The sequence below is a fragment of the Lagenorhynchus albirostris genome, chromosome 16 (genome assembly GCF_949774975.1).
Source record: "Lagenorhynchus albirostris chromosome 16, mLagAlb1.1, whole genome shotgun sequence".
NCBI classification, from domain to species: Eukaryota; Metazoa; Chordata; class Mammalia; order Artiodactyla; family Delphinidae; genus Lagenorhynchus; species Lagenorhynchus albirostris.
The window spans coordinates 46,466,178-46,489,519 of NC_083110.1; the positions used below are offsets into that span (position 1 = coordinate 46,466,178).

Here is a 23,342-nt window from a genome sequence, read left to right on the forward strand (position 1 = left end):
CTGAACACACGGAAGTACTATAGGAATGCTTTGGGGGATGGACTGAAACAAGTGGCTGGGCTACTACTGACCATTTTCCCGGGCTGGCCTTGCCTACTCAACTTTGTGAGTCGGAGCAGTGCCTCAGCTGGCCCATCTGTAACAGGAGGAAAATATTGTGAACTCCAAAGGAGTGAATGCATGTAAACCCCTTAGTCCCGTGAATGGTGCATAAGGTGCAGGCAGGCGCTGCGCCTCCTGATTTCTCCTTTTTTTTTTTTGCGGTAAGTGGGCCTCTCACTGTTGTGGCCTGTCCCGTTGCGGAGCACAGGCTCCGGACGCGCAAGCTCACGGGCCACGGCTCACGGGCCCAGCCGCTCCGCGGCATGTGGGATCTTCCCGGACTGGGGCACAAACCCGTGTCCCCTGCATCGGCAGGCGTACTCTCAACCACTGCGCTACCAGGGAAGCCCTTCTTCTTCTTCTTCTTCTTCTTCTTCTTCTTGATCATCATCATCATCGATGCTGATGCTGGTGTAGAAAGCCTGGACTGTGGAGGCTGACGGCCTGGGTTTGAATCCCCTCACTTGGAAGATAATCTTGAGAAAGTCTGAAAGCCTCAACTGCTTCATGGGAGAAAGTAGGACTCGATGCCTGGGTCAGGGGCCACAGGAGGCTGAAGGCAAAGGTCAGCAGAGTGCAGAGAGAGGACCAAAAAATGTCAACCGTGGCTGTTATTACCGCAAATGAAGACAAGCTGGGCATCGGTGCCCACTAAGGACCATGCCGACAAGCCTGGCAGTTTCAAGCTGGTCCCAGAGGCAGGAAGCCTTCCTTGGAGAGGCGCGGGGGTGGGAGGTGGGGGAAGCTCAGGCAGCCACTAGGAGTGGGAACGCGGACAGCGAACTTGACCTCCGACTGCACGCGGGGCGTGTCCATCCGAGCCCCCGGCTGCAAGGTCCTGCCTCCGACCCGGGCTGGCGGAGCCGCTCCGGGGCGTAGGGGGCCGGACCCGGGACCCCGCCCAGGAGGCGGCCGGGTCCCCTGGGTTGGGCGCTGCTGGCGGAGCCGACGGGGCGGAGAGGAGCACGGCGGGAGGAGGAGGGGGAGGGGGCTGGTCAAGGGAAGTGCGACGTGTCTGTGGAGCCTTTTTATACCTCCTTCTCGGGAGTCCGGCAGTAGCCACTGCCGCCGCCACCGAGCGTCCTAGCGCTTCCGCTCCCAGGAGCTGGGCTCCGAGTTCCAGCGCGCAGGGCACCGCCGCAGCCAGCCAGCATGTCGTCCGGGGTCAAGAAACAGAAGACGGTAGGCTTCGAGTCTCCTGCCTTCCTACTCCGCTCCAACCCCGGGACGCTCGGAGGCGAGCAGCCCCGGCGCCGAGGCTGGGGCGCGGGGAGGAGGAAGAGGAGGAGGAGGGAAGCAGGAGGGCGAGGCTCGGCCGGGACTCCCGGGGCAGCCCTTGTCGGGCAGCCCCTTCCCGCCCCGCGTCTCTGGGAACCTGCGCCCCGTGGGGTCGTCACGGCCGGGACAGACCTCCGGAGCTGGCAGAGTGGGTCCCAGTTAAGAGAAAGGACCAGAGATGGGAAATTTCCTTTCTTCTCCAAGAGGTTTTCCAGACCCATCTTTTCTTCTGAATGAGCTCCGCGCGGGTCCAGCGGGTGGTGGGCTGAGGGAACTCGGTCCTGCCAGGTTTGGTCGCGGGGCACACGTCAGTGAGTCATTGGGGTTTTGTCCACGGAAACTCCTTGGAGTGGACTTTCATGACAGACATTCATAAAGGAAACTACGACCATCTAGACGTAAGGGAGGAAATTGCATTTCTACACTGGCAGGACTCTAGCTTGATTCAGCTCCCTGTTGGAATCGGGTGGCACCTCAGGTTCAGTCATGGGGGGCCCCTCAGCTTGGTGGAGTGAGATGAGGGGACTGTTTTCAGGAGGCTCAATCTTATCCAGGATTAATCTGGGCCATCCTATTGTGGGAAATAGAGGGTTCCTCGAAAAGTTTCTTTCCCACTTAGTGATAGGGGCTTCTATAAAATTTGCATCCTTAAACATGGCAGCAGTGATCAAAGATTCTTAGAGTCGGAAACAGCCTTGTAGCCACCATTTGGGCCACACCAGGGGTGGTCTGCAAGCCTTGTTCAGATCCCAGTCAGCAGTCTGCTGAGCGCTCACCTTTTCACTACCACACTACAAGCCTCAGACGATTATGGTGGTTAGGGAATGGGCTGACCTCTCTCAAACAGTTAGACTTGCGCTTGGCACATAGTAGGTGATCAATAAATAAATGTTTATTACTATTATTATATAATACTTATTACTGAAATATCTTTGAGGTGTTTTTGTGGCAGGCGGCGGGAGAGGTGAAAAAAACATGAATTGGAGAAGGGGAGTGGAGGGGCCATGCAGGGGCCAGAAGTGTGGACTTCAGCACCAAGGGGAAGGGAATGGGGGCTCTTTGGTTTCAGGGAACCACACTGGACCCGCAGGAAGATCCAGGGGGAAGGCGGCATCAACTTGAGAAGGGAGAATGGTCGGGGTCCAGTTGCCTTTTATAGGAGCGATTTTAAAGTGGAGAGACTCTCAGTATTACATTCGAAAATATTGTTAAATGCAAGTCACTTGTGTTTTATTCCTATTTAATTTTATTAATTTCTGTAAAATTCTCAAGGGCATCTTCTAAATGACAACCTGCTGTGGCACTTAGTAGCCTTTTATATCAGTGAGGTTTTAATTCTTACCTCCTTGCTTTCATCAAGAATTCCTTCCCAATGGGGTTGCTTTGTCAAGCATTAGTAATGAAGGGATAGGTGGTCTTTCCCCTTCATGCCTCCGGTCAGCAAGAGCCTGTGAAGTGAAAGGTTTGAAAACATGTGTTTTACACACTGATCGCGGCAACTGCACAGACAGAGAAAGTGAGAAATTCGAGGGCCGGAGGGTTTGGTTTTTTAATTTACACATTTGGAACCTTCTATTTTTTGTTTGGAGGTGTGTGTGTGTGTGTGTGTGTGTGTGTGTGTGTGTGTGTGTGTGTTCTGCATAGGATGAAATTAACACCTGAAACAGCTAGTAGGACTTTTTATTTAGCCAACATGGTTATTTTATTTAGCCAACATGGTTATAATCCAGGGCACCAGCACAAGTTCCCCAAAGGGGTGGATAGACACTATTGGGTAAAGCAAGTCAGCTGTAAATGCATATGAAATCTCTCAAGCTTTAAATATTAATTCAAAATGTGTTTTGAAACTTTGCAAGCCAAAACAAAATCTGTCCACATGTGTGACCTCTGAACTAATCAATTATTTGAGAAGTGAGTCTTGCTGATCTAGGAAGGTTTCCTGGAAGTGAGGCTGGGCTGATCTTTTTAGGGACTCGCAGAAATCATTACATTATGTTCTCTATTGTCAACAGAGGATGATCAGTTCACACCCCAGGTACTGCAGTAACTCCAAATATTTGTTGAGCCCCTACTGTGTGCCAGCCAGGATACTGGGTGAATACATCTTTCCCGGGGTTTTTTTAGCCACACTCTCTGGGTGAATATAGCCTTTTAGTTCAGACCACTGTTAGAGGAGTAGGTAGTTTTGGTTTAAATGTGAGAAGGTAGGATGATTTTCTCACAAGCTTGAGAAAAGTAAAAAAGGAAAGTTTCTTTTATAAGGGAAGGTAGCACATTCTTCCTGTGTTAGGCATCCTTACCATGGCAACCAAAGACAGCTACGTGTCACAGCCCTCCCTCCCACCCTTGATTTACTTCCAACCCTGGCCACCTCCCATCCCGTCGACACACACATAGATCCCAGGAGAAGGAAGGAGGCAGACTGCAGCCAGAGGACTGGAAAGAAAGGCAAAGGCCTGGTCCTTTCTTCTTGCATCATGTCCTGGATTAGCATTTTTCAAGGCCCACAGACAATGTTATGTCCTGGAGACAACCAATCTAAAAAAGTCAACTGAGATATTAAAATATTTTCCAAAGGGTCAAACAAGCCAGTGTTTGGAAGGGAGTGAAGGGCTACTGAAAAGTTAAAGCTCTCCCTAAATGTAAGTGATTATCCACCTTTTTATTATTTTAAAAACTCTGTACAATATTCCATTATTTTCCTGGAGGTAGCTACTTTTAAAACTATTTGAAGATGCTGTGTAAGACAAGACATGAATTTCCAGATGAGCAACCATTGGAAGGAAGGAAAAACAAATACTTCCCAGAGTCCTGGCCCTAAGCTGTGCTGTATTTCATTTCATCCTCACAGCAGCCTTCACCCCAGAAAACCGAGCCTCACTTCTAGGGGAGGAGAAATGCCAGGAGCAGGTCAGGATTTAAATTCAAGTTTGTTCAACTTTGAAGCCCCTGCTTCTGCTCCCTCTATTTCTCTGGCCCATAAATTTCCTCATCTGTAATGACTTACCCCTTACAATTGTTGTGAGGAGTAAATAACTCCTAAAAACTGTCTTGCTCAGTTCTAGGCCCATATGCAGTTGCTACTGTTATTATTTTTATTACACCATACTGTCTTGGTTTGCCCAGCAAGGAGAAGAAAGCACAGGTCAGACCATTCCAAAGGCTCAGTAAATGACAACCATGAGAATATTTAATAAAAGCAAACAAATTAAGAAGTATAGAGGTGATGATTTGAATTCTAATTGTAAAAAGCTGAATAGAAGACAAAGGTTGATAAGTAGTGTGGACATACCAGAATAACCCAAATAATCAGCAAGATTTTGCCAACAACCTTGGCCAAGAAAGGCAATCTATATATAAGTAAAGTTTAGACTAATTTCTCTTCACCCTTCCTGTGCCTTCAACTGTTTCCAGATCTATCTTAAAATTAATGTTGTCTGATTCATGCTGTTATTCCATGATCATCTCTTTGGACTTTTACCGTTAAAGATAAATATCATTAACTCTGAGTTTTTTTATCTCTGAGATAGAAAGCACTTTGTCTTTCTGTTAATGCGTGTGGCTCTCTGGTTTGCTTAGAGGATAATTAGGAACCTTTAGGGAATGAGAGTCTGAGAAAGGAATCAGTGATGTCAATTTCAGTCCTAGGCGATTACTGTTTATTTCAAAACCTGTCACTAAATAGTAATGGGCACTCATCTTTGTGTTTGGAAGTCTTTGGAAAACACAGAAACTAAAAGTAAATAAACATAAATATAATGGCATTTCAACTAACCTTTCATCCCTTAGGTGATTTGCTCATCCGACAGGTGAAATGGCACCTGTCCCCAGCAACTTTGCATAGAGCCTGGCACTGAGTAGGTGCTCCATAAATATTTTTTGCATAAAAGGCTGCAAATTCATTAGTGAATGAATTTGTTTTTAGCATCTCTATTTTGCTTAGATTTCCCCCACTCCCCTCTTACCTGTCTGCTCTTGGGTGCTTGCTTATTTTTGCCTGGATATTCATCATTACCACTGAAAAATTTCCTGTAGGGATTCTTTGAGGCTTAGGATGAATGGCCTTCCCCGCACCCTGCCAACCCCCTGGAGGACTTGCTTTTGTCTCTGCCAGGTGCCTGGTGGCACTACTAGTCTGGCACCACTTTGACCTAAACTTACCACTTAAAAGTTTTTTGGACCACCCAGGTGACGTGAATTCGAGCTGCAGTTTTGCACACAGGGACCAGCTGGTGAGTACAAGTCCTCATGGACTACGCCCCTGTGCCTCCTTATGTACACTTCCCATGTCAAGGCCATTGTCCCTGCAGTCTTTCGGGGTGGGAAGTGGGTTGATTCTGGTTCACTGTTATTTTTAGGGGGTGACTCTTGGGAAACTCAGCTTAGTGTAGACAAAGGCCTTTGTATTCTCCCCACTTGGGTACGTTCTAGTCTTCGATTTCTGTTTCACCTCCCCCGTGAGGCTGTCAAAATCCATGCACATCTGCCCCTTATCAGGGCAAAAGTGCCTCCCCGCTTGCTTACCTCTTAGGGTCTTGCTTTCCCGCACATTTTGGCCTGGTAGTTCCTTATTATCTTCTCGGGTATTTGATGTTTCTAATTAGATTATTGTATATTATAGCCTGCACTTGAAATTTGTTTTTATGAAGGATGGGACTGTATAACCTAGACCATCATCGCTGGAAACAAAAAAATCTCTGCCTTTTCTTGATTCCTGTGTATCCTTAACATTTCATATCATACCTTTCCCTTATTATACCTATGACATTCTTATAAAAGGAGTACTTTAAGAACAAGTGAACTTAAGTCAGAAATATTTAATTTAAATTAAATATTTAATATCCTTTTAAAATATTAAATATCCTTTTTCCCTACAAAGTGCTAAGGTCTGGGCTGAGGGCGGAGGAGGTGAGCAGTGCTCACCTTGTCTTGTGGCCTCTGCCTTACAGGCATCCGTAGAGATGTGCATTGTCCTGTCTCATCCTTAGTGTTGGTCCAGTTCAAGTGCATTCCTGTCTGAAAGCTCCTTCAGTTTCAGCACCTTTCCTTGCTTCTCTCATGCTCTCGTGGGTACTTTGAGGTCATTGTGCTGCCCCAGCACAACTCTGGGGGAAATTCGGTTAGGCTGTCTAAGATCTTTGACATTGCCCCCCTATTCCCAGAAGGGTGGGAACTGTGCTTCTGCTCTGGTGTGACCATGCTGGGACTTTGAGGGGCTCCAGGGGCTGCTGGCGTCTGTCCCTGCTTCCTCTCCCTTGGGATCTGTTGAGGCTCAGCAGCACAGCCAGTGCCCCTGCTTTCAGGGTCCCCGAAGCTATTTGGTTCCTCTTACCGCAAGCCCAGCACCAGGCCCAGGACACCACTCCCCTTCTCAGACTCACACTGGCATCTAAGCTCCCTTTGTTTCTGATAAATACTAAATAGAACTTTTTCAGAAAGGTTAATTAACATTAACATTGGATTCATGACAAATGTGGTCTTATTGATCCTCTTTCCTGCCTTTTGATCACCAAATAATTTTTTTTCAGTTTAGAATAAGTTGGCACACAAGATGGAAATATTTTTTTCTCTCTGCAAAAGAGCCATTGTATTAAAACTTAAAATCTAACTTGCCTCTGATAACACATGGTGCGTAAGGTGACTTTCATCAGTTGGCTGGTGTGACTTCCTTTAAAATCTAATCAGCAATTCTTTCTGTATTTCACATTTACTCCTGAAGTTGATTTTTCTATTACTGGTATTGTGAAAACATGTGTGCAGCATAAACATGGCAAGCTCAATCTAGTATCTGTCTAGCACCAAATATTAAATTTTGGCAAAAAAAATGTGACCTGTTATCAAGCTTTTCTAAAAGAGTTACATAAATATATCACATGCTACATCATTAAAAGTGATCATTTCTATGCTAGGTTAACATTTGCTTTAAATATCTAGTTAACATCTTTATATGTTTTGTTATAAAAATATGGATTTTTACCCACCAAGTATCTATGTCCAGTCTAATATTACAATTACTTGTTTTTCTTTTTAACGCATGCTGAGTGTGGGCTTGAAAAAGTATTTGCAGACTTTGCTTGGAGACCTAAACCACCTACAGTGTAGTCTGAGATTTTATCCCCATTACTTCATTCATCTATACCTTCCCTAATCATTTATTTATGGATAACTCATGCTTTCTCAACTTTTAGCAAAATAGGCAACTAAGATGTTGGTGATGATTTTTATTTTTATATATTTCCTACTGTTAAAAACCTGAATTAACTTTTTCGTCCTCTGCTGTGATTCCATTGTATATTATTTTGTTTTCCTTTAAGAGCTCTAAAAACTTTTCCTTTTTTAGTTCGTGTCAGATCCTCACTTATGTATTTGTTCACTTCATTCACTCAACAAATATTTTTTGAATGACCCAACCAGGACCTTTCGTTTCCATAGTTTACTAGAGCTACCAAAGCCTTATATTCTTATTTATTTATTTATTTATGTTTGGCCGCATTGGGTCTTCGTTGCTGCACGCGGGCTTTCTCTAGTTGCAGTGAGCGGGGGCTACTCTTCGTTGCAGTGCGCGGGCTTCTCACTGTGGTGGCTTCTCTTGTTGCGGAGCACGAGCTCTAGGCGCGCAGGCTTCAGTAGTTGTGGCACGCGGGCTGAGTAGTTGTGGCTTGCGGGCTCTAGAGCGCAGGTTCAGTAGTTGTGGCGCACGGGCTTAGTTGCTCCGTGGCATGTGGGATCTTCCAGGACCAGGGCTCGAACCCATGTCCCCTGCATTGGCAGGCGGATTCTTAACCACTGTGCCACCAGGGAAGTCCCCAGCCTTATGTTCTTTAATTATAGTTTTTTAGGCCATTCAAACACTGTCTTTAAACTATTCAGAACATAGCGTTTACTTTTTCTAACTGCAACACCCCACCCACAACTTGTGTATTCTTTCAACCTTCTGCCCAGTCAGTATTACAGTGACCTTGGGCCAAAAGCAATAAAATTTCCAACTGATTTTTCATACATTTTTTAAAATCCCTTTTTTTCTCCTAAATTAAAAATTTAAATTATTTACTTTTTATTCAGGCTGTTCCTACTTTAAAAATGTATTTTTTAAAGAACCCTAGCACTTTACTTCTGGAAGGAAAATTAAGAGCTCATGTTCAAGCCGTTCAAGTTGATACACAGTATTTCAGAGCTTTGCTAAGCCCCACGACCATCTTCCTGGCCAGCTGGTTGGTGAAACCACCACTGAGCTGGAACTCTGAGCACCTAAATACAGGCCTAGCACTTTTCTCTTTATTGTGTGCCCTTTGAAAGAGGCCTTTCCCCTTTTCTATAGCTTTGTTTTTTCTTTTACATACTGGGAAATAGTTTCCATAAATTTAAAAAAAAAAAAAAACAACACTCCCAAGTTGGTTATCAGTGAGTCACAGTTACACTTTTTTTTTTTAAAATAAATTTATTTATTTATTTATTTTTGGCTGTGCTGGGTCTTTATTACTGTGTGCGGGCTTTCCCTAGTTGCGGCCAGCGGGGGCTACTCTTCGTTGCGGTGCGCGGGCTTCTAATTGTCATGGCTTCTCTTGTTGCGGAGCACGGGCTCCAGGCGTGCAGGCTTCAGTAGTTGTGGCATGTGGGCTCAGCAGTTGTGGCTTGCAGGCTCTAAAGCTCAGGCTCAGTAGTTGTGGTGCACGGGCTTAGCTGCTCTGCGGCATATGGGATCTTCCCAGGCCAGGGCTCGAACCCGTGTCCCCTGCATTGGCAGGCGGATTCTTAACCACTGCGCCACCAGGGAAGCCCCACACTTACACTTTGATTTAGCTTTAGCATCTTGTTTTGATATTCTGGAGATAGAAAACACGCATCAGAGAGCAGTGTTTGAAAAATGTAACTTTACCATTTTGAAATATTTTTCATGGGCCAGTCTGTTTCTCTTTAGAAAATTCAGCTCATACCCTCCCAAACTCCCCAACCTCACATACTCTTCCTTAAACCTTCTCAAACAGTTTAATTATTTTATCAAAAACAGGAAAAAAGATAATAATGATTGCATAGTGTGCAATACAGATAAAACTATATTAGGCAAAAGTTGGGGCAAGTTCAGTTATACATTAAGGTCTCAGTTCTTCTTGTAGTTCTCGGAATTTCCAGTTTTATCTCTAAATCCATTCATTTCCATTGTTTCCTAAGTTCATGAAGTACAATGAAGTCGATCACAATAATTGTGTGGTCCTGCCAACCAAATCTAACTAATTGCTGAGTTCCAATAGAATCTTTTCCTGAATTATATGAATAAATACAGCTCTTGGGCCATTGTGTCACTAATACAGCAATGTTCCTAGTAGTTACTAAAAAATAAAATTAAAAAATTTGCATTCATCTACTGTGTTTAAATTAGCCATTTGACTAAGAAGAGAGCTAATAAAACATAGAGATTACAATTCTGACTATGGGATTTGCATATTTATCAAGAGTTTCGATTTTTAGAGCATGTTTTGTTAGAAAATTCCCACTGTGTTGTGACTTGTTTATCATCTGCATTGAGAACCTCTGATGTGGCAGGCACTGTTTCCACAGCCTGCCTGTGCATTAACTCATTTAGTCCTCACCATCTCCCGAAGCAAGTTTGTGAACAAATAGTCAGGAGGGAACTCATTTAACTGAAATAAATCTTTAGAGAGTTCCCCACAGGAGAAGTTAAAATCTTATTAGCTCCTCTGTAGTTAATACGTTGTTTATTTCATAGAGGGAATGAGACAAACGCCAAGTAGCAAACACAGCAGGATTGGGCAACTAGTAATATATTACTGCTTCATTTGTAAAATATTTTGTCAGCTGCCTACTGCTGATATCTCAACATAATAATAAAGAATTCTATTGAGACATTCCCCAGCACTTTTGTAAAAAGAATAAGCGGCATACACTCGCAAATGCATGTTACCCTTGCCATCACACACATTTCTTTCTTTATGGTGACATAAGGTGAATAATTGGAAAATAAATTTTCTTTGTGCTCAGACTCAACAAGTAGGGGTAATAGTTTTTATTGCCTAGTTTTACCACTAGGTCAGTATTCAACAAATGTGAACAGAATGATTTGTTTCCACTAAAGCTGCTAATACTTGAGCCAAGTTGTAACGGTGATTTGTCAATGATAAAAGGAAACCAGGCTACCCATGTATTTTTCACAAAATAAAAATTTGACCTACCTGGAAGTCAAGGCTTAAGGATGTTGGCAACCAGATAATGCTTCCATTTCACTGGGGACCAATGAGGAGTGCCTGGAAATTGTGAGGTCCTAAATGGCGCTTTCCATGACGTTTGGAAGAAACATTTGGGGAGTTTGTCTCATTCTGTCATCATAGGTCGGGAAAGTCTTAAGCTTTCAGCAATCCTGGGCCATAGCCTCATTGACAGCCACTAGGAAGACTTGGATTCTGATTGCCAGGAGACCACTGTGTAAAAGGCCGGAGCCCACGCTCAAGGGGAGAAGAGCAGCGTTGGCTGTGTGTAATTGTAGGGGCTGAGATCGAAGTCCTTTAATAGAGAGGTTACCTTATTTAAATGAAGGGAGTAGTAGTGACAGTAGAGAAATTAAATCTCAGAATCCATGCATTCACAGTGTGAGACACCTTGGGTACAAAATTCTGTTAAAAGGATGTGTTGCCTCTGCTTAGCCATTCAGTGAATGGAAAAGTCTGAGTCATCATAAACACCTGGTTTCTTCCATTTTCTTCTCAGTGTTGAGGCTCTGGTTTAATAAGTCCTTTAAACATCACATCGTGATGTTCATTCTTGATTAGGTTAAGAGTCTCCCTCAAGGTTGAGGAAGGTACCTTGTTGATCCAGTTGAGTTCCTTAGATAGGGGAGGGGAACAAGCATTTATTCGGGGACTTTCCATACAGTAACTCATCTCCTCCTCACAGTAACCTATGGAGTAGTTGATGTTCTTATCCCCATTTTATAGTTGAGAACAGTAAGGCTTATTGAGATTAAATAACTCGCCTTAGGATGCATTAGTGTGAGTGGCAGAGCTGACTCCCTCCTAAATTCGAACGCCATGTTTTCAATGATTCTTTTTTTTTCATTCGTTAATGTAATAGATGTCATGGATACTACAACTGTCAAAATGAAGATTATTCTGATGGTTGAAACATACATTTAAACTTTGTGGATGCAGATTAACGCAGTGAAGAAACTGAAAAGATTAGGTGGTCGCTTTGAAAGGGATTTTCCTCAGGTGCTTTTTGGAATGTTGTATATAATCTTTAGAAGATGTGGATTTGAGCAAATGCCATTAAAAGGCAATAAATGTTAGTTTGGATGACGCTTTGCGGCCAATTTTAGGAACGGTAGTGTTTGGAATCGAACCCAACATTTCACCTTAATAATACAAAGCTTCAGTGTTCTAGTGGGTGAATGCATATACCCAAGAAAAAGTGTCCTTAGAAATAATTGCAGTGACTTACATGTAACTCTAGACCTGGCCTTGTTCATTATGTGGGCACTGCACAGTCGAGCATTCATGAGTTACAAGTTCCCAAAGCCCCACAAGCTACAGGCCTGTTCTGTGGATGTACTAGAGGTTTCATTGACATTTCCACAGCTCAGCACAGAATTTTAATCTTTCATGGTTCAAGGAGCTTGTGTCATATACACAGCCTCATTACCAGAACCAATTGCAAAAGAATATGAAGAAAATACACAGAGGTAATGAAACACAGCCTTCAGTGGAACACTTACAGGGCTGGTGTTTAGAAGGGCAGCTAAGACCTGTGCTGAACACTATAATTGTGTGGTTTAGAGCATCTTCTGAAGGCAGTTACACATTTCTAGGAGACTTGATTTGATGTGTATTGTGTTTCCATGAGGGCAATTGCCCCCTCCCTGAATTATAGCAGGGTTCCTCTGGGTCTGCATTAATACCTTTCTTTCATCATACTCATCAAGGCTTATTCATAAATTCTTATTAATTATCCTAGCCGCTCTCTAGAATGGGTGGCTATAAGGATTACAAATCTTTACTAAAATAAAGAGATGGGATAAATTCCCTACGCCTTCTGGTGAGCCCATATAATAGTAGAGACAACCCAAGTTTGCCAAGTTCAGTGGCCTAGTTCTTTGTTTTGTCTCCAAGCAGACAGAAGCTCAGGGACACCTGAATGATATTTAGAATGAAGGCTTTCTTATTGGGATTGTACCAAGTTAATTGTGTGCTGTGAAACACCATATGGCCTCATTTTCATTGGGACATCTAGTGCTGTAAACACTACAATACATGAATTAAGTGATTCAGCTAATTATACCCATTTTTTATATGCTTCTAAAAAAATAACACGTGATCCTTTAAATAGAGAAGGTTGTGTATTCAAATTTTATTACCATTTTTTCGGTGTTGTGTCTGTATGTTTATTTTAATGAGGAGACTGGAAACTAAACCATTTCTTTGCTGCTAATTCATGCTGGATTACCTTCTTATTTCCATGGGACATATGAATTCTGAAGCCACGTCTGTCTCCATGATAGCACCCTGCTTGGATCTGTGTATAGTTGCATATAAAGTATAGAAGGAGTTATTACCTTAAAAAGCTGATTTAGACAGAGGCTTGAGGAAAGAGAAGGATACAAGAGTCAAGGAGGTATCTGGAGAAAACTTGATCCTGTAGACCAGCAGTTAAGAAATTATGTCCTGTGGCCAAATCCAGCCCTCATCCTGTTTTGGTATAACCTGTAAGCTAAGAATGGTTTTTAAATGGTTGGGTAAAAAATCAAAGGAAGAATTATATCTCACAACATGTGAAAAGTGTATGAAATTCAGATTTCAGTGTCCATAAATAAAGCTTATTAGAACACAGTGATGCCCATTTATTTACATGTTGTGGCTGCTTTCACTGCAGAGATGAGTATTTGCAATAGACTCTATGGCCTGTAAAGCTGAAAATATTTGTTATCCGCCTCTTTAAGAAAAGTGCGCCACCTCCTGCTTTTGACAATGGGGGACCAGTGTTCAGTTCCGACTGACTTAAGTCAATGGCCTGTCAGCACATCACTCACATCTGACTTCAGAAAGCTGAGTACCCAGCTCTACTTCATGAGCCCCCAGTTGAATCGTGTTTGCTGTATTGCCATTGTTTTGTTTTAAAAAAAAACATTATTTTTTAAAAAGTTCTAGGGAACTCATTGTTGTGTCTCTTTTAATGATATTATTGAAGATATTGTTCATTAATTACAACGCATGATATTCTCTTTATAAAGATCCATGGGAGAAATATCTCTTCAGTCTTAGTACCAGAAAGGCTGTATTTTTTTCTGAGGGTTTGTGTGTGTGTGTGTGTGTGTGTGTGTGTGTGTGTGTGTGTGTGTGTGTGTAATCCTTTGGAAACTGTGCATTCTGTGACTGTCCAGCTTTATTTTTGCCAAAAAGCTCGGAAGCAAATTTGTGGCTCACTTTCTACTTTTGCACCAGCTTCGTGCTTGGTATCATTTCACTTTATGCCCCTTATGCTGTTTTCTCTTTTTCTCATCCACTCAGAAGTGAGCTTTTGCTGTGCTTTATGGATCCTGTAAGTCACTGTACATGTTTTAGGAACTATGCAAAACATTAAAACATAATTAAAAATAAGATGCATTTGAACTTTAGCTCCAGAAACTCACAGAGCATTTCTTACGGTCCCACCTCAGAGAGCCCTTCAGCTTTTCCCTACTGTTTTGTGACTTTCCAGGGCTCTGTGTCTGCAGGACCTTATGGAAACCAATCCTTGAAATGCTTATTAAGTGCTTTGTGGTCTAATGTTCTATCCTTGCTGGAGGCGTATCATCAAACCCCCTCAAGATGGATAAAGATATAGATGAGGAGTTCTTCATCTGGAGTCCAGAGGATTTAGGAGGGTTGTGAACTTAGATGGGGAAATTATTTTTATAACCTATAATAGAAATGTCTCACTTCCTTCAATGATGATCACAGACAACAAATCATAGCAGTATTAACAGTACCTGTGATTATATCAGCAATGGAAGTTACAGATATTTTCATATCACGTAAGTTGTTGCCGATATTGCTGATGTCATGAAAATAACTGTGTTCTTTATTACTCCGAAATTTAGATGATTACTATAGCTGTCTACCTAAACATCAGGATCTTGTTTTTTAATATGCTGATAAAGAAGGACATTTGTTACTGTCCTGTAATTTTACAAAACCATTTTGATAACTAATTCATTTTTTTTTCTTTGCAGTCATTTGTGTTTTATGCATTTAAAAACATTTTTCTGAGAAGGGGTCCATAGTCTACCAAAGGAGTTCTTGACTCAAAAAAGGATAAGAAAGCTCTGTGCATGGGTACACCCATGCAGGCCCACACACACAGTTTTTACAGGCAGTTCCAGGATTCACAGATGCCCAGACAAGGCCCATGTCTAATATGCAGTTTAAGAACTCAGGCCCTATTGGCTAAAATCCAAGATAGAAGGTCACATGAGGGAGGGTTTTTATTTTGTTTTATTTTCTGAGGCCCAGTTCAAATGAATTCCTTCTAAGAATCAACCTGCAGTGCTTAGTCATAATCTTAGTCATAGTATTGATTCTGGCTGTTATCATTTAGCATTATCTCTTTTATCCAAAAAGCAAGGAATGAACATGTCTTCGTAAAGTAACCTCTTGGCTTTTGCCATATCAACTCTTGATGTTTTTCAGTGAGAAATTAAAAACCTACCATTTCACACTGTTTGATTTTTAATTTCTATTGAAAAGAGCTTTGAGTCTTTGAATGGTCAGAGCTTGATATGTATGTATGTCATAAATTTGGAATTGGATAAAAAGTACCAGTGCCACCAGATGTTAATGACATAATACCTTTCATGTTCTGTGCCTTGAATGTTTTTACTGATGTTATCTTTACTAATCAAGCATATTTTTTTGTTCATGAAGCCATAGTTCACGTGAGAATATCATTCTCTGATGATATTTGTGAGTTGTACACCCCTGCTTAGGGTTTGCTTTACACTTGCACGGCTTTTATGTTTTTTTGAGTTCCATTTCTTGTGCTGGTATTCTGAATTCCCCCTTCATTTATTGAGATCTGGGTGGGACCTTAGAGGTTATCTAGTCTGGTGTTTCTCAACCCTGCTGCACTTTACAAAATATTGATGCCTGGACACCACTCCCAAGAATCTGATTGAATTGGTCTGTGTGGGGTTCTTTAAAAGCTGGGTAAGAGGTTCCTCGGTTCTGCCTGCCTTGAGAACCAATGCCTAGCTTAATTCCTTCCCCATACAAATGTGGAGCATTGTGACATGCCTGAGGACCTCCAGCTAGCTAGTAACAAATGGGTTTTCTCTACTTCAGAATGCTATTTGCTATTTTCAGATTTTTTTTTTCAAAAACGCTAGGCCATTTACCAGCTAACGCAGACTTCTGGGATGGCTGCGTTCCTCACAGAATATTTAAAATTAAATATTACAGCTGGAATGTTTAAAAGCTTGCCACCCTTGTCCTATTTTAACATTACCTAATGAACAGACAGCTTTCTGGAAAAACCCGGAGATCATTCTTTCTTAGTCAGTTGTTCCTGGCTGTGGTGACAACTTATCCCTGGAAATTTGCCCCATTCCCAAATCACAATTAAGAGAGTGGCTTGTTTTTGTAAGTAGCTTGTGGTTCCTCATAATGTAAGTCTCCAGATCTTACTGTTGAACCTGGCACGTTCCAACAGGAATAAATCTGAAAAGATTCCCTTGTCACATTTGATGGCCTTGAATATTAAAGACCCACATTGGAAGAACTCTCCAGAAATCAGCCTGCCTTTCCATTGTGATTTGTCAGTGTAACTCCGACATTTCTAGGAAAAATATATAAATACCTCATGGGCAGAAATGCTGTCCGTTTATATATTTCATACCTATCATCTGAATTTACTAAGAATGAATCAGATTAATTTATAACCATCTGCCTTTTTCACCCAAGCTAATAAACTTCTTGCCTTGTTTTGTCTGATCATGGATTTTGATCAACTTTATTTATCTCATTGGGTTTAAAAATTAATAATGCATTGCCTTATATGGCACTTATCTTCATAGAGATTATTCATTCTTAATGTAGTAAATGAAAGGAAAAAACAGATTTAATATAGATATTTGACTTAAAAAGATTAGATGGCTAATGCAATTCTTTTTTTTCTAATTTATTTTTTATTGCAGTATAATTGATTTATAATGTTGTATTAATTTCAGGTGTACAGATTTCAGGTATAATATGTATATATTCTTTTCAGATTCTTTTCCCATATAGGTTATTTCCAAATACTGAGTATAGTTCCCTGTGCTATACAGTAGGTCCTTGTTGGTTATCTATTTTATACATGGTAGTGTGCATACTTTAACTCAAACTCCTAATTTATCTCTCCCCCTGCTAATGACAATTCTTAAATTAATGGCAAGTTTTCTGATCTACAGTTGGTTTCTTTAGGACAGCAGCTTTCTTTTTGTTTCTTTTTCCTTCTGTCCCTTTTTTTGTTAATTAATTAATTAATTTGGTTGCGCCGGGTCTTAGTTGCGGCAGGCAGGCTCCTTAGTTGCAGCATGCGAACTTTCAGTTGCTGCATGCATGTGGGATCTAGTTCCCTGACCAGGGATCAAACCCGGGCCCCTTGCATTGGGAGCGTGGAGTCTTAACCACTGCGCCACCAGGGAAGTCCTCCTTCTGTCCCATTTTGAAGTGAATTTCGTTACAGGTATTTTGAAAGCAATGTGTCCATATATATTAAACCTAAAAGAATTAAAATTTTCCTTTTCCTATAGTTCTCCTATAAAACTATCAGGACAGAAAATAAATTTCATCTACAGCAGGTCAGAATACCTTGGAATCGAAAATGACACAGTGGGCTTCCCTGGTGGCACAGTGGTTTAGAATCCGCCTGCCAATGCAGGGACATGGGTTCGAGCCCTGGCCTGGGAAGATCCCACATGCCGCGGAGCAACTAAGCCGCCTGTGTGCCATAACTACTGAGTCTGTGCTCTAGAGCCCGTGAGCCACAACTGCTGAAGCCCACACGCCTAGAGCTCATGCTCCCCAGTAAGAGAAGCCACCGCAATGAGAAGCCCGCACACCACAACGAAGCGTAACCCCCGCTCACCGCAACTAGAGAAAGCCCACACGTAGCAACGAAGACCCAACACAGCCAAAAAAAAAAAAAAGCCCCAATGCCTTCTTTAAAAAAAAAAAAATCTGATACAAAAATGACACAGTAAATGGCTTGGCCTCTAGAGAAGAACAAGAAGAAAAGGGAATTCTGCACTAAGCCCTCTCACCAGCCCTGTATAGAATCAGCACCAAGAACTGTCAAGTAAATTGCCTCCCCAAGGAAGCTCTGTGTTTCTCTTCTAGATCATCTTCATTTTTGCAGGAAATATAATTTTGAAATTTTGTAGAGTAGAATCCCTTTATCGAGTTATTACTGGAGAGCTATCTGCTATCTCTTTATAGGATAACAACATTATCTACATAATATATAAGGTTTATATTATATGCATGCATGTGGATTGTACTTTGAACCACTTTATGTCTAGGGCCGATTCTAGATCTGTACCTGCCAAAGGATGAACATTCAAAAAAATGTGATCACAGAGTTGAGAAAACAATCTCTTCTTTTTAGCTATTCTTAGCCTTATGAATATAGATAAGCATTTAAATGTATATTTTAATAATTAATTTTGAAAAGAAAATATTTGATGGAACAAAGATTTAAGCAATAAAAAAACCCCCATAAAACTATGAGGAAAAAATATGGATCTTTTACGATCTCACAGCTGAGAAGACCTTTCTAAGTGTGACACAAATTCAGATACCACACACACACACAAATATACACACACATAAATTTTTTAATTACCTGCCAAAATTAAAAAAAAAATTAAATCAAATCAAAAGACAAACAACAACCTAGGGGAAAATTTCTAATTCAGAGAAGACACAGTTCTGCTTTCCAAAATATACAGCACTCCTACAAATGAGTATTTAAAAAAATCAGCAATCCAATAGAAAAAAATGTGGAAAAAGAACATGAATTTCACAGAAAAGGAAATACAAATGGCTCTTAAACATATGAAAAGATGCTGAATCTCATTCATTATAAGAAATACAAATGAAAAGTATGAGATTGAATTTTTCATCTATCAGATTGGCACAGGTAAAAACTTAAGCCAACATGTTATATTGGCACACGTGTGAGACAAGAAACAGTCTCATACACTGCTAGTGGAGATGTATATTAGTACAATCTCCATAGAGGTGTTTGGAAATATCTATTAAAATTAATATTGAGCATATCCTTTGAACTAGCAATTCAAATTCTGGAAATTTTTCTATAGAGATCTTGCAAATGGGTAAGATGATATACATGCAAGGATATTCTTGGTAACATTTTGTAACAGAGGGTTGGAAACAGCCTAAATATCAATCAATAAGAGAATTCTTTAAGTACATGTTATGGACTATTTTGTTATTATAAAATATGCATAGTAGAAATTAATTTGCCACTGTTAATAAAAAATGAGTTGTCCCCTAATTATACCAATATGGAAAGATTTCCAAGCATTTTGTTAAGTAAAAAAGGCCTGGTGCAAAAGAGTATCTATAGCCTCGTAACATTTGCGAGAAAACGGAAAAAAGATGCATATAGTTATAAGTGCATAGAATATCCCTGGAAGGATGCATAGTAAATTAATAGTATTATTGCCTCCAGCAAAGAGAACTGAGTGGCTGGGTAGGAGATTTACTTTTCAAAAAGAGAAAGCTATATCTATCTATCTATCTATCTATCTATCCATCCAGCTAGATAATAGCAACTGTGAAAAGTCTGATTTTATCCCAGTTGCAATCTAATAAGTTAACTTGCCATAGTTGCATGGTTGCTGGCAGAAAACAAAACTCCTGAGTCAGAGACAAAGGGCTTTATTACTCATAGCACAGCAATCAGTATGAGCATCAGTGTGTGTTGGTTTCTCTTGCCCCCATCTCCCAAGCGGGTGACATGGGTGCATCTAGATGGATATCCGCACAAGCAGTGAGTTTTATTATAGGAGAGGAACTGTAAGTGAAGGGAACCTGAATCTTTTTTATGATGGGCAGTAGAGAGGCTGACCCTTTGCTCTGGAGGAGACATTATCTCTCTCATCCAAGGCCGTTCACTATACAAACATCCTTGAAAAGATAGTCTGAAATAAAAGGCAGTTAACACTCTGAATATCAAAAGATGTACAGAGACACAAGAGAACAATGGAGAATTGTCTGTCTCTTGTTTACTTGTAAATATGTGCATTCATATACATATATGAGGTTTGAAGGCTAACAGTAACTCCTGATCATTTGAGCCTTTCAGATAAATTGTGTGGAGTGTGAACTCATTGGTTATTGTTCAGATTACTAGGCCTGGATCTGGTGTCACTTAATTGCCTCCATCAAAGAATGCTATGTCCATCCACCTCACTATTCCATTGTATATATGTGCCACATCTTCTTTATCCATTCATCTGTTGATGGACACTTAGGTTGCTTCTATGTCCTAGCTATTGTAAATAGTGCTGCAATGAACATTGTAGTACATCTCTCTCTTTTTTTTTTTAAATTTATTTTATTTATTTATTATTTTTGGCTGCATTGGGTCTTCGTTGCTGCACGCAGGCTTTCTCTAGTTGTGGCGAGCGGGGGCTACTCTTCCTTGCGGTGTGAGGGCTTCTCATTGTAGTGGCTTCTCTTGTTGCGGAGCATGGGCTCTAGGTGTGCGGGCTTCACTAGTTGTGGCTTGTGGGCTTCAATAGTTATGGCTCACGGGCTCTAGAGCGCAGGCTCAGTAGTTGTGGCGCACAGGCTTTGTTGCTCCACGGCATGTGGGATCTTCCTGGACTAGGGCTCAAACCCGTGTCCCCTGCATTGGCAGGTGGATTCTTAACCACTGCACCACCAGGGAAGCCCCCATGTCTCTTTTTGAATTAGGGTTTTCTCAGGGTATATGCCCACTAGTGGGATTGCTGGGTCATATGGTAGTTCTATTTTTAGTTTTTTAAGGAACCTCCATACTGTTCTCCATAGTGGCTGTATCAATTTACATTCCCACCAACAGTGCAAGAGGGTTCCCTTTTCTCCACACCCTCTCCAAAATTTATTGTTTGTAGATCTTTTTCTTTTTTTTTTTTTTTTGCGATACACGGGCCTCTCACTGTTGTGGCCCCTCCCGTTGCGGAGCACAGGCTCCAGACGTGCAGGCTCTGCAGCATGTGGGATCTTCCCGGACCGGGGCATGAACCCGTGTCCCCTGCATTGGCAGGAGGACTCTCATCCACTGCGCCACCAGGGAAGCCCTGTTTGTAGATTTTTTGATGATGGCCATTCTGACTGGTGTGAGGTGATACCTCATTGTAGTTTTGATTTGCATTTCCCTAATGATTAGTGATGTTAGCATCCTTTCATGCGTTTGTTGGCAATCTGTGTATCTTCTTTGGAGAAATGTCTGTTTAGGTCTTCTGCCCATTTTTGGGTTGGGTTGTTTGTTTTTTTGATAATGAGCTGCATGAGCTGCTTGTGAAGTAAGTCAGAAAGAGAAAAAACATATGCTAACACATATATATGGAATCTAGAAAAAAGAATGGTCCTGATGGACCTAGGGGCAGGACAGGAATAAAGACACAGACGTAGAGAATGGACTTGAGGACACGGGGAGGGGGAAGGGTAAGCTGGGGCGAAGTGAAAGAGTAGCATTGATATATGTACACTACCAAATGTAAAACAGATAGCTAGTGGGAAGCAGCTGCATAGCACAGGGAGATCAGCTCAGTGCTTTGTGACCACCTACAGGGGTGGGAGGGAGACACAAGAGGGAGGGGATATGGGGATATATGTATACATATAGCTGATTCACTTTGTTACACAGCAGAGACTAACACAACAATGTAAAACAATTATACTCTAATAAAGATGTTAAAAAAAAAAAAGAATGCTATGGCCACGAACTCCATTCTGCACCTGATACACTATCTGTAACTACAAGTTATTGGTCAGGAGAGGCCCCAACTGAGAGTGAGAACATGTATGAATCCGCACAACTCATTCTCCCCTACTGTAACAAACAGCGGGAGTTGCCACCTTGGGCATTTGTAGTACTCTCAGATTTGGGAACTAGACGCATTGTTTTTCTTTAGCTCTGGAGTGAATGCTAAAGAAAGTGCTTCCTTTATTTGGCTTCATTTAGCTCAATTGCACACTGAAATCAGTTTGAGAGCTGTGCTTTGCGAAGTATGAATTGAAAATGAGTGGCAGCGGGGAGGGACTTTCTTGGCTTTGGCACCTGGATAACAAAGTAACCCAGGAACAGGCTTTTATTCATCAATGGAACACACTGGATTTGTGTCTCAGAGTTCAGGGTGGGCCAGCAGGAGTCCTGGTGGGTCTGTGGAGAGATGGATTAGCGTCCTGTTGGAAAGGAGCTGAGCCCCTCCTGAGTCACCTTGAATGCCCTCTTTTTGCAGCAGCCACAGCAATGGCCCATATTTTTAAACTTTTTAGTTAAGTATCGTATATAACATATGTATATGAATATATATAAATCTTAAGTGTCTGCCCGATGAATTTTCATAAAGTGAACACACTTGTATAACCAGCACCCAGATTAAGAAACAGAATACTGTCTGAATCCCAGAAGCCCCTTCCAGTCACGAACTCTCCCTCTGAAGGTAATCATCTGATTATTTTTGCCTGGTTTTGAACTTTAGAGTACAACAAGAACTGGATATCATACACGCTGTGTATGGCTTCTCTTGCCTCAAGTTATATTTATGAGAGCCCTCCATATCGTCTGTACTGTTAGTGTGTGGTTGGAATTTGTTCATTCTCATTGCTGCATAGCAGTCAGGGGTGATTTTGTTCCTCAGGGGACATCTGGCAACGTCTGGAGACATTTTCTGGTCATTACAACTGGAGGGAGGGAAAGTTGCTGCTACCCACCCTACAATGCACAAGGCAGCCCTGCAACAGTGGCCCAAAATATCACTAGCGCTGAGGCTGAGAAACCCTGCTGTATAATAATAATATTCCATCATGTGAATATACCACGATTTGTTTACCCACATATTCCTTAGAGCCTCAACTTCAGCATTCATGACCATTATACAGCTCAGGCCTGGCTTCGAAATTCTTGAAACTATGCTTACCACAGTCACATCAGACTAAAAAAATTACCAAACAGGATATGCTTTTTACATTTAGGATAAGTGTTAGAATCAAAATGAAGTATTATGTGTAGTCTTGGTCATAGACAAAAATTGTATATTTTGGAATCACTACAAGAATTTGAACAGATTCTCAATGAGAGAATGAAATGGGCTAAATCAAGTAAAGATGTGAAGGACTATTGTTAAAAACAGCTTTATTGAAGTATAATTTACATATCATAAAATTCATCTAATTTAAATGTACAATGGAAAGATCCCTAGTAAATTTATAGAATTGTGCAACCCTCACCACAATCTAATTTTAGAACATTTTCATTACACCAAAAAGATCCCTTGTGCCCATTTGTAGTCACTTCTGTTCCTAGCCTGAGTCCCAAGAAACCAACAGTTTTCTTTCTGTCTCCAAAGATTTTCCTTTTCTGGATGTTTCCTACAAATGGAAACATAAAATAGGTGGTCTTTTGTGTCTGGCTTCTTTCACTTTGCATAATGTTTTCAAGGTTCATGCATGTTGTAGCAGATATCATTACTTTATTCGTTTTTATGGCTGAATAGTATTCCATTGTATCTGTGTGTCACATTTTGTTTATCCATTCACAAGTTGATAGACATTTGGGTTTTCAGTAGGGACTGTCATGAAAATGAACATGGAGTATTTTTCTTTTAATTGAAATATAGTTGATTTACAATGTTGTATTAATTACTGCTGCACAGCAAAGTGATTCAGCTATATATATATATTATATATATACATATATATTCT

General features: G+C 41.3%; 1 protein-coding gene across 2 annotated transcripts in view; it reads left to right on the plus strand.

The window, feature by feature from the left end:
* Positions 1–1,165: 1,165 nt before the first annotated feature.
* Positions 1,166–23,342, plus strand: part of PAPSS2 (3'-phosphoadenosine 5'-phosphosulfate synthase 2) — a 103,939-nt gene continuing 81,762 nt past the window's right edge. For both annotated transcript variants that reach the window (XM_060127138.1, XM_060127139.1), the window contains exon 1: positions 1,166–1,284. In XM_060127138.1, coding sequence (XP_059983121.1) covers positions 1,255–1,284 — 30 coding nt within the window. In that variant the 5' untranslated portion in view covers positions 1,166–1,254. The remainder of the gene's footprint in view (positions 1,285–23,342) is intronic.